Raw genomic sequence first — 12,220 nt, 5'->3', positions numbered from 1 at the left:
GTTACGTTGTATCAATGTCCTGTAATGTCAATTATCTCTGTGGTCAAGTGCATTGAGTGTCTCCCTGGTTCTTTCAACGGCATCATACCAAAAGAAGTTAAAGGTTGGGACTTGTAATTACCCTTTCAGGTGCTCGGCTTTAAGATGAGGGGATAAGACAAGATTTCGCGAATACCTACTTTCATAGTTTTTTTAACAGGTGTTTGCCTGAAAAACCGATAGTATACTATGGACTCGGCGTGTCTTATGATTATATTTTGGAAAGAGTTTTGTCCAGTCAATTCAAGATCTGTGTAGATGTAGGGTTAGAATTTGTCATCAGCAACACAAGCATGTCTTGATAACGCTGACTAACAGGATCGAGTGGCAGGTTTGCTGACTTGGTTGTTGCACGTCCCCGCATCTCAATTGAGCACATCGACGCTCATTATGTCAATCGCTGGATTACCTGGCTCAGAGTCGATTATTTACAGACCGCCATCATATTGCTGGGACATTTGCGAGCAAGGCGTTAGGCAGCAGCCAAATTTTGTAACGGTTTGTAAATCATCACTATGGCAAAAATCCAAACCATAAATGTATTGGGGCTTTGGCGTTTGTTGAATTAGATTCCACAACAAGACAGGTATTACAATGAATTTTATTCCGTTAACCCTTGTCCAATCTTCTGTTACTAATACTGTATCATCTTGACCGACTTGACCTTCATGGCAACGTCTTCGCCATGCCAAGTTGACTGCCACTGGTGCTTGCCCTTCCAGAAATCCCTACTAGCAGTTGGTGAGTTGTTCTTCCAGGGTTTAGCATGGGGAGTGTTTTGCCATGAGTCGGGGAAGTAACCATTGGTGGCGCCTACAGCGACGTTCAGAATGAGGCTCATCTGTAACATAGTGAGTTAGTGAGTATGGTTTTAGCAATATTCCAGCAATATTGCGTGGAGGAACACCAGAGATGGGCTTCACACATTGTACCCATGTATGGAATCGAACCCGGGTCTTTAGCAAGATGAGTGAACGCTTTAACCACTAGCCTACCCCACCGCCCCTATGTCTATAGAAGAATGAGTGAGTGAATGTAATTTTACGCCGCAGTCAACAACATTCCCGTTATATTAAGATGGCCTGTAAAAGCCGAGTCTGTAGCTATCCATAAACTGTTTTCCGCAGCTGAATATTTTAGAAGTAAACTATATGTATATCTACACCATTTGAAACACTGTTAGTGAGTGAGTGAGTGAGTGCAACGGTGTTGGCTGTACACATTGTACCCAACACATTGTACTGAACATCATAATCATTTAAATCTTCTGAGGAAGACACATTCGTCTAACGCCGCTGATTGCTATGACGAGCTGGATCCTTTAAGCTTCTCAGAAACATATGATCGGCTTGTTCGATTTCTATCGTCATCCTTATGCTTACAAATGTGTCTGTACCGATAATGATTAAATGGAGGTCACACCAACCTCAGTCGCTCATTCATTTCATCTTATGTGGTCAGATGAAACCATGTTCTTACCTTCCCATCAAAGGGCGCATCTTTACCACCACTGGACCAGACATTGGTACCAGTCTGATGACTGTATGACCAGTACCCTTGAGATGGTGTTGACCAGGACATGACTGGCTGGTTGTCTATGTCCATCCTAATTAGAGGATTAATACAAGTTAGCGGTACCAGTATCTGCTTAGGAATTAATTAAGTTATAAGTACTTAAATATAAAATGCCTGTGCAAGAGAATAACCGGGCTTGACCGTCTTCAGAAACAAATTCCAATTGATGTAATGGGAAAAATAGCTGTGAAATATTATGAATGAGTCACTGAAAATCAGTGATGACACCAGGTGTTCGCGAAGAGGATAAGTATGTCCTACTCTAGCGGTAGCCCCGCCATGCACATAATATGCCTAAAAATGGAAATAAACAATGTTTAAAAAATGAAAGTGTTCCCCATTTACTCATGTTATACACGTGTCATGCATTTACACTTATAACAAATTCTCCAACATGTTTAGCAGCCTTAACTTCTAAGTTAGTAACACTTCTAGGAAGCGTTGAGATCGTGATCTTGGAGTAAGTGACTTCAACAATTTTATCACGTTTTTCCTTCAAATATTGAGTTCCTCATATTGACAGATTCATGGCATTAACTGAATATTAACGCCCTCATCAGATTTGATATCACACCTTTATCAAGCTAGGGGTTACTGATATTGAGATATTTATCACATTCGCTTTCATGATATTTAAGCCTTTTATGAAGCATTTTGGTTGATATTTTTTGGCAACCTTCGAGTTCCTGATATTTACACGTTTACAAAGTATAGAAATAAGGGTGATAGGATATGTTATTTGTTTGCCTTTACGTTTATTTCTTGCAGCGCTTTTGCCAGCGAATTTGAGAAATGTCCAGTTCACACTTTCATAGCCAGCGAATTTTAATGACATTGCACGTTACCTGATATGTCCATCTGTCCAGTCCACTGAGTAAGTATGAAAACCATCACCCCAAGTTGTGCCAGCTTTGCTCATTCTGTAAAACACATTATCTAACTTCAAAGTGCGTTTTTTTTATTGTTGTATCAACACTGCACATCGTTACCTCACAGGACGACTTCACCCCAACACCGGGTGACTGATATCATGAACACTTATCCTTACCATCGGGGTATGTCAGCACGTTATCGACGGAATCATATGCCCAGACTATATCATCCTTGATTCTTCATGTTGGTTCTTACGACATAGATTGCTGGGAACGTATTATAACCTGTGATTATCATACGAGCGAATGATAATAACATTGTGATTAAGGAGATCGTTCGTATGAGTGAACAGCTATCGATAACATATCATTCTGGATAACAATGCTGAGGACCGATCCACAAAGCGTTCGTAACGTTACGACGTGTCGTATCTCTATATGTCATCATTGGTTTACGAATGGCGTACTGCTACGAACGTTTTGTAGATCGGGCCCCTGGTGTACGTACATATGTTGCTTGCTTCTAGTTCAGTGAAAGATACCAAAATACCAGCTTCGCACTGCTATGGTTGTGACTTATATAATTCATTGCTTTCATGACCAGTAGGCAAGTACAGAGACGACTTGAGAAACTCCTGTTCAAGCCTTTCCATGATCATAATGAATGAGTTAGCATTTAAAGTCACATCAACAGTATTTCAGCCACATCGTGACAATAAAATCTATATTTTAATAAACCCAAACTCATAAGTAATAAATACCTGTCAATGAAAGACAGTAAAATCACTAGATTATCACAGACATTCTCTAAAAACTTACACGTAACCGTAAAAATATATTACTTTAATCAACAATGCAATATAAATACGGGCTATAGATCGCCAGCAACGGAAGGTGTATCACGAAGACATGATCACCAAGCTGATCACCGAGGTGTTCAACAATACATTATTTTGCCAGCAATAATACTTGAAAATGGATAGTTCTGTAGACTTACTTAGACTGTCCTTGTTGTCTGTGTTGACTAGGAGACGCTCCGTAGTGAATAGTGGACAAGACCCGGTCAGCACCTTGGCTTGCGCCACCACCGTCTTTCATATGGAGGTTACCTTTGCAGGAAAGCACATATGTGTTAGTTTTAACCAGTCTGTATACCAGTATTTCAAAGGAGGTGTATTCTGAAGGTTGTATGATCTTCACATTTATACGTACCACTGTAATAGTTAATTTTACATTTGAATTTTTATTAGTATACACTTCTCACATTGTGTTCTCCATCAATTGATATGTTTTACATGTTAATTGTTATACTAATTCTATTTGTGATAAGTCCCTTTCTTGCCGCTTTAAAAAAGCACTAAATGTCTTATATTGTGATGTGATCAATAAATATTCTGTTTTCACATGTGTGCCACATTTATTTTAAATTTTCTTCAGCGGGACATCCAATATTTTCAGATTCGAAAATGTCTTGGTTAATTAAGATTCAGAAATTAATTTTGAAACTTACTTGTTCAAAATTCTCTGCGAACAGCTCGCTCCTCCATAGTGAATATTAAATGACCAGTATCAACCTAAAATCAGTAAAATGTAAGAAGGTACACACCTCTTGATTCCATAATGTCGATCTCACCGGAAGCTGGCCAACCGCCATATTTCCAAGGCCACCCGGGAGGAAGCAGCCATATTGCTACAACATTGAAAACAAATCAGGGATTGAATATCTACAATTCAATAAACAGTTTAAAAATCAATCAAAATCCATAGGGCGTGAAACGCAACATAGTGATGACAATTATGTAGGTATCACTGCATATAACAGATGACACCAGGTGTCCAGCATGTCACTTATGCCATATCATGGACGCATGCCAAATGTATGATCATGTAGTTTTTATATATTATGGAATTTGAACTTACAGAAGATCTTCCTACAATAGAACATATAAAGCTAACTAAATGTAGATGGGTCACACGTCATAAAACAACACGGCAGTTCCAACATCTGTTATATTTGGAAATACACTTTCTAGTACAAATTCTAGTACTTGTATTAGGTTGAGTCCTCTACGGGATTCGGAACCACGCAATTAGAATCTGGCACCTAACCGCCTGCACACAAAGTTAGCCATCTAACCCCCTCAACCAACGCAATTTCCACACAAAAAGAAGTCGGACACTGGTAGTCTGGATTACTTTTGTGGAAGCAGCGATGGAATAAGTCTGTCTCACAGTCCCTGAAGCACATTATTTTCCCTACTGCCAAGCCCTATCTGCAGTGCTAAAGCCCTAAACAAAGCAAGTCTAGATTTCCTCAGGTTCTCTGGTCTTCCTGGGGCTCCTTTTCAAGTTAAATGGGCTTGTTTGTTACTATCAAAATTATATATATTCAGAGACTAAGCGTTAGTCTACGATGGAATGTGTAATCCCAAAATGTAACATATGTTGCATTTGACCATTGACCATTGTGTATTCATAACAAGACAGTTGACACAAAGGATGTACCTGGCCAGATCCAGTCCCCTTTAGGGATCTGTGCCACCACCTCAACTCGTCCGTGTGAGATGGATGCTGTAGAGATCAGCTTCGATGACATTATTGGTGGAATCTGCGATCCCCGACGATGACAACCATTGTCATTATCTGATGTGCATGACCCCCACTGTTCTGTAATAGGGAACATTGAGACACTTAGTCAAGCGTACTGTCTGTTTGAACATGGATGCATTCGGTAAGCGTGCTGTCTGTTTGAACATGAAGACATTCGGCCAAATGTGCTGTCTATGGATATATAAAGACATTCGGTAGGCGTGTTGTCTGTTTGAACATGGAGGTATTTGTTCAAAGGTATTGTCTGTTTGAACATGTACACATTTGATCAAATGTATTGTCTGTTTGAACATGTAGACATTTGATCAAATGTATTGTCTGTTTGATCATGTAGCCATTTGATCAAATGTATTGTCTGTTTGAACATGGAGACATTTGTACAGCGTGCTGACTGTTTGAACATGTAGACATTCGGGCAAATGTGACTGTTTGAACCTGAAGAGATTCGGTCAGTGTGCTGTCATCTAGAACACAGAGACGTTCTGTTGAGTGTGCTGTCTGAGCTTAGATGCATTCGGTCAGTGTTCTGTCTGTTAGAACATGGAGACATACTGTCAAGTGCTTTCAGTACATACGTTTGACATCAAGGACGCCGTTTTGGAGAAAACTTTCTCCGAACTTGTCAGCAGTGAACGTCTGCAGAATAAATTAATAATGTCACAAATAATGTAATTATTATAATTTTACATATACGATGCCCGTAAGGATCGGGTTAGAATTGGTCTTCAGTAAGCCATGACTGTAAGAGGCGACTAACGGGATCGGGTGGTCAGGTTCGCTGACATGGTTGACACATGTCATCGTATCCCAATTGTGTAGATCGATGCTCATGCTGTTGATCACTGGCTTTTCTGGTCCAGACTCGAATACTTACAGAAACCGCCATATAGCTGGAATACTGCTGAGTGCGGCGTTAAAAAAACAACCAACCAACCAACCACAAATACAGTTTAGGTCTATGTTTATGAACGAAAGGGTATACATGGTCAGTGCCATCTGAACTGTATTAAATGTATTACCGGTTTGAGATATAGAACACCATTCTTGATGTACGTGTTGGCAGCTTCCGGTGTGTAGATCTGGAACTCTCCATTCTAATAAAATTGATAAGCTCAGTGTTTTCTTGATAAATAACACGAAACATACAACCACGATGCAAAAAATCATAATAAATTGACTTATATTAACCATGTCAATGCTTAAGTCATACTTGTAGATTATCAAGATGAGTATGAAATTATTGAAGGATAATAAAGACCTTAAGTCAAGAATTTGAAGTGAAATTCCAAGGATGTTTCCTTTTGGCATTCTGTTTGGGATTGACATCAATCTTACCCCTCCTCCCCAGCATGTTATTTCATGGTTCCAGTTCTTCAAATTCAGTTGGTGCGAGTTGAACGTGTCCTGAAAGACCGTGCTACCTCGGCGGTATAGCCTAGGGCTCAGAGATGAAGCAGCTGTATGTAATATATAACGCTGTTATTTTGGCGTGGTCAGTGTCGAATTTGTCGTGATGGTCCATTTCATGTTCACATTTGTTAATCAAGTTCTTGCATTATTTTGTCTGCAGCTACTTATTAAGCGTGAGGATTTGGGTTACGCTTGGTCTTCAGCAACCTGTGACTTCGAAAAGGCTTGGCTTGGTTGATGCATGTCATCGTACCCCAATTGCGTGGATCGATGCTCACATTGTCAACCACTGCTCTGTCTTGACTCGCATAATTACAGAACGCCGTCAAATATGTAAAATATTACACAACACAAAACAAAAAGTCAGTACGTTCTGCGAGGAAATGGTTCTTCATAATAATGTGTACAGTATTCATTATACTTTTATCAAATCATATCTTTTACATACGGATATCCTTCTTTGAGAGGCATTTAGAAGTTGGAGCAGTAAGGAAGGATAACAATATATGGATGAAACTTCTTTATTGCTGTGAGAGCGACGTTTCGGTGTAGGTTCTAACACCGTTATCAAGCAAGTGATGAATAGCATAAGGATGAAGGAGCATATATACAAGTTAGCGCAGATGTTTGTACAGTACAGTGGGGATAGGAAGCTGGCATATTGCTGAGTTCGGCGTAAAACTAAACTTACCTAATCACTTACTCACTCACACAAACATACTGATTCAATATCCAATATGACCATATATATAAAACGGCAGTGCAAAATGTATACATAGTTTAAAAAAAGGGCATACCTGGAATACTGAATACACCGTCCACGTGGTATACAACATCGCCAGTTGCTGATAAATAGTTTACAGAATATTCCATTACTTCTTTATCGGTGAAGGCATGTTTGCTTTCGACTTCACAATAGAAGTGTCCAACAGCTGGAAGAGAAGCATATGTCAAGGAATGAGGGAATAACGTTTAATAGCATGTCCAATTGTATTGACAATATCAGTTGCAACGATAAATATCAGTAACATAAGACATTGGGATTTCAACAGATGTCATGGAAAACTAAATATCAACATTTGAATGATATACCCAAGCAGCCATTTTATAAACATCCTCGATAATCTCCAGGGTATACGTTACGATCACTCTCCATTATACCCTGGATGCATCCAAGGCTTGGGGCGATGATGTAATTACCTCCCTTGGCTGGCTCCGCATTCTCACAGTAGCCAATCAGCTAAGCCGCGGTTACAACCGAGCTTGCCAGTGTCAACAAGGATAGTGTCGCAGTCGCGATGGTTTGTTTGCAGTGCCACTCAGATCTTTTATGACAGAACTACTTCTACTTCTTTCAGAATACCTCTGAATCAATTGTGTTCCCAAGTTTAAACGGTAAGATAATTTAAGAAGCGAAAGTGAGTTGTGATTGGTTCGCTCAACTTCCCAGCGTAGGCACCTGATTGGATAAAAAGCCAGCCAAGGGCGGTAATAAAATCATCGCCCCAAGCCGTGGATGCATCCAGGGTATAGTGGAGCGTGATCGTAACGTATACCCTGGAGATTATCGAGGATGTTTTATAAAGAAACAGTACTGTTAATGTACAGTTTATATTATGCGTTCATGTGCTCTTATACATTTAATTAAAATTTACAGGAAGTCACAATATGCTTACAACTAAACATTTTGGTGAAGGTTTCACGATCAAAGACCAGGTTAAGTCATTCGAGAATCGTTTACACAGACATTGACAGGAAAGACATGTCTCTTGATCGCAAATCCATGTTATCCAATACTGCCTGTGCATACACAGTAGCTACTGCCACTTCCTTTTCAAAGACAATAGTGTCAGTGGCGCATTTCACGGGTCAAGCAGGACATACTCACTCATTCACTTCGTCATCACGAATACAAAGCGTCATCACTAATTTTCAATGATTGATTCAAATCATTTGAACTATTTGTCTTTTTTAACCATTTTGATATATTTGTAATCGAGACGTTTAGGTTCTAACATTGGTGTTCTGAATTTACATGTTGAAACTGATTAAAATATTCACCAGTAGACAAAACTGTAGAATCCCACCACAAAAATAAACAGTACGTCTTATGACGGAAAAGGTCCAACACATGCCCATATTGTATTGTCAAACAGTAGTCTGTTGCGGTCTAATATATTTTTAGTTTAAGGGAACATGAACGGAGGAACTGCTTGGTTAGCCGATCAAACGCTATGTATTAACTAGCAATTTAATAATTAGAACGACCACCTTGGCATTAATTCATTCACTGCACACTTCCAGAACGTTTGAAGAAAAGTTCCATCATTCGCTCTCACGTCGGCCATTTCTGCGTGATTTGGTACCTTTGGTGTCCTTGATTCACTATACGTGTGAAGCAAATAATTGGTTGTGCCCTACATTTTGTAATCACTGCACTAAACGACGTTAAATCTAACATACTTCCATATCCAAACCTAAATACGGATACTCACTATTTCTATATACTGTGACAGTGTCCATCAAGCGTGGTAAATGTCCCGATGGTTGATGGATAGCGTACTTGAATTCAATGGTATATACAGTTGGTACATCTGTGGATGAAACAATGTCAGCATTTTGAGTGAGTGAGTAAGTGAATGAGAGAGTTGGAACGCAGTTGGGCCAACCCCCGCTTATAAATTTGAAGTAATAAGAGAAATCATAGCTTATCACTAATATGCTTACCGGGAAAGAAAACAGCCAAGGTGTTCTGCTGGTCCTTATGTAATTTGATTGTTGGCTGTGGCCCTGCTAATGCAGACGAAGCCACGAGGCCGATCAGCAGAAATATGTGTGTAGCCATATCGACGATGGCAAATGCTAATGGACTAGGGTTCTTATGGCTAATCTTTTAATGTAGTCAGGCATGTGTGTGAATTACCACGTGTTGTGAGGGCGCTATCTAAACACACAACGCGTGTTCCATTACTTACTAGTCAGATCGTTTCAGGTGCAGATAAGACGTTTCATAATTGTTCTAGTTTCAAAGTTCATACATACATCATTGGAGATAACGTGTAGAGGTTATATAATAACTTGATTGTCCGATTCAACGTATTTGTAACATGTACTGTTATCATCGTAGTATAACAGTTATGTCCATGAGTTGATTATTATGAGAGTGAGAGAGAGAGTGAGAGTGAGAGTGAGAGAGAGAGAGAGAGAGAGAGAGAGAGAGAGAGAGAGAGAGAGAGAGAGAGTTAGATATTCTTTATTTCATCCAGAACTCAATCCGAATATTATTGATACATGAATTCAATCAAACATAAAACACATTAGTATTTACATACAGGACAATGTCATTCATAGTTGACAATTGATATGTACAGAAATATAATAACATTCACAAAGGGATGGCGTCACTTGTACACAGAGTGTCTCCATTAAAATACAAACTCAAGATATGGTTTCAAATGATAGACATATGTTGCAAAGTTTATAATGACAACACGATAAGTGTCCCGCACTAGGGATCGTGTGAACTGTGTATCTGCACCTTGGAGATTTGACAACATTTCATCGTCTTCCAACATTTCAAAATTTACATAGGTTTCAACATCAAATAGATCAATCAGAGATGAAAAAAAAGGTAATTTCGGAGAGGTAATAATTTTTCACAGTGTAGTATCACATGGTTGTCCTAATCATCAGCGTGCTTGTTGCAAAGCAAACATTCTTTTGAGATTTTATTTCGTGATGAAATTTTCAAACACAATTGCAAGGCTGCTCTGTGTTCAGGGTATAAAATGCTAAGTTCAAAAGTATGTGATATGTCAGTGATGTATGAGCTCGCATGTAACGAGACAGTCCTGTATTAAGTGATGCTTTGTTACGCCACATTTGTTCTTCATATTCGTGTACTTGTTTGTTTACAATTCGTCTCCACTGTTGTTTCGGGGGGAATGAACCACTGTATAAATAAGCATATAAGTAGTTTATAAGGTTCTATTTGCACAAAACAGATTGTAGATCTCCAAAAATAGTTGATTTTCGGCGCGTATTAGCCACGGAAGCACAGAATATGTGTTTTATGAGATTGTCACAACTAGTGTTGCATACAGAGCCAAAGAACTGGAGTTTACTTTTATCAATGTAGCCAATCATGGTCCACAATCCTAAGTTTGCAATAGTGGATTCAGACGGAGATCTCTTATCTAGTCCCTGGACCGTGCGGGCAAAATACCGCTGTGTGTTTTCTAGCAATCAAAGTTGTTGCCCTTTAATGTCAAACAATAGTTCACAGCCATAAAAGCTGGTTTTCAGAATCATTCTTTGCCATATCTTAACACTGGTAGCTGGATGTAGGTCAGTGTTATTTAACCTCAAGCATTTAAGGGAATTAACACTCTGTCTTGCTTTCTCACAACACTTTTCAATTCTAGATTTACATGTTAAATCAGACGTTAGAAGTATACCGCCGTAAGTAGTGGAATCTGCTGATGCAATGTTTTCATTGCCAAGGGTGTAGTTTACAGTTTTAACTTTACGTTTACTTTATCAAATATGATTACTGTGCTTTTTGCAGGATTGTATGTTAAGCGCCATTTATTGTACTAACAAGTGTTGTGTCGTCAGCAAGCAATATAGTCGGAACATTCAGACCATACACACTTAGGCCATTACTAGCCTGTCTCAGAGAAGAAATCAAGTCATTGATAAACACTAAGAAGAACCAGGACGACATGACTTTGCTTTGGCCAACACCTTGCTTAACAGGATACTTGTCAGAGTTTTCACCCTTATATCTTATATATACAAAAGCATAACTATTTGTATAACTGTAGTGCAGTATTTTTCAGATGTGTCCCTGGATGCCCAGTTGACGTAACTTGTAAAATAGACCATCGTGCCATATTCTGTCAAATGCTTTTTCGTTATCGAGAAAGGCAGCATATACTGTAGAGTTTCTCTCAATGATATATTTGATACTTACAATAAGAGCAACAACGCTCATAACTGCCCCATGTTCCTTTCTAAATCCAAATTGGAGAATATCAGGGAAGTAAGGATCATTTTCAAGCAATTTAGTTTCTATTCATTTAAGTAATAGCTTCTCAAAAAGTTTTCCAAGGCATGACGTCATAGTAATTCCCCTATAGTTTCGGGGATCTAATTTTTCCTTTTTACCTTTATAGATTGGAATGACCATACCAAGTCTAACATTAAAAGGCACATAGCGAAATTTAATCATTTTGTTAAACAGATCACAAAGCTGTGTAATGAGACACTGCCCCCCGTGGATAATGTGCTCATTTGTAATGTTATCTGGGCCGGGAGATTTCTTTTTGCAGAGAGATTTGACAGTTCCTCGTATCTCGTTATCTGTGAAATCCCTTTCCAGGCCTTCATCGATTAAATAACCATCTAGTGCTTCAATACCTTCAACCCTCTGACATATTTCATCTTTAAATTCATCATCAAACATATGCGAGATGTGTGGCTGAGCTAAGCCCGAGTAATATTTACCCCACAATCTACATATACCAGCAGGTGTTGATTCATTTTTATTATCATAGTTAAGCCTGGTTATAACAAAGATTATGGATCTTTGTTTTCTGACAGTTTTGTAAAAGGTATTGATATCAACTTCAGCTGCATGTTCAATTTCAGCCAAAACCCCAAGGTGTTTGGATCTTTTAGACTTTCGATGCAAACGTCAAATATTTGACTTT

General features: G+C 38.9%; 1 protein-coding gene across 1 annotated transcript; it reads right to left on the bottom strand.

Moving 5' to 3' along the window:
- Positions 1 to 626: 626 nt before the first annotated feature.
- On the bottom strand, positions 627 to 9,408 carry LOC124265390 (beta-1,3-glucan-binding protein-like). Its single transcript, XM_046700161.1, has 12 exons — positions 9,234 to 9,408; positions 9,002 to 9,100; positions 7,304 to 7,438; positions 6,432 to 6,553; positions 6,116 to 6,190; positions 5,672 to 5,732; positions 4,992 to 5,153; positions 4,093 to 4,176; positions 3,484 to 3,595; positions 2,460 to 2,534; positions 1,519 to 1,645; positions 627 to 880 (listed from the first exon to the last, which is right to left on the bottom strand). The coding sequence occupies exons 1-12, from the start codon at positions 9,349 to 9,351 to the stop codon at positions 674 to 676; spliced, it is 1,377 nt and encodes a 458-aa protein (XP_046556117.1). The 5' UTR covers positions 9,352 to 9,408; the 3' UTR covers positions 627 to 673.
- Between the last annotated feature and the right edge of the window lie 2,812 nt (positions 9,409 to 12,220).

Source organism: Haliotis rubra, unplaced genomic scaffold, assembly GCF_003918875.1.
Source record: "Haliotis rubra isolate DU_JTF1 unplaced genomic scaffold, ASM391887v1 Scf978, whole genome shotgun sequence".
Lineage (NCBI taxonomy): Eukaryota > Metazoa > Mollusca > Gastropoda > Lepetellida > Haliotidae > Haliotis > Haliotis rubra.
Note: the sequence above shows the minus strand (reverse complement) of the source record. Positions and strands in the feature narration are given on the sequence as shown.

Bases quoted from the DNA above. Each gene is read 5' to 3' on its own strand.
- LOC124265390 (XM_046700161.1), bottom strand. From the start codon at position 9,351: ATGGCTACACACATATTTCTGCTGATCGGCCTCGTGGCTTCGTCTGCA. The intron at 6,554-7,303 runs GTATGCCCTTTT...TATTACATACAG, and splicing joins CGGTGTATTCAGTATTCCAG to CTGCTTCATCTCTGAGCCCT. The intron at 881-1,518 runs GTAAGAACATGG...ACTATGTTACAG, and splicing joins ATGCGCCCTTTGATGGGAAG to ATGAGCCTCATTCTGAACGT.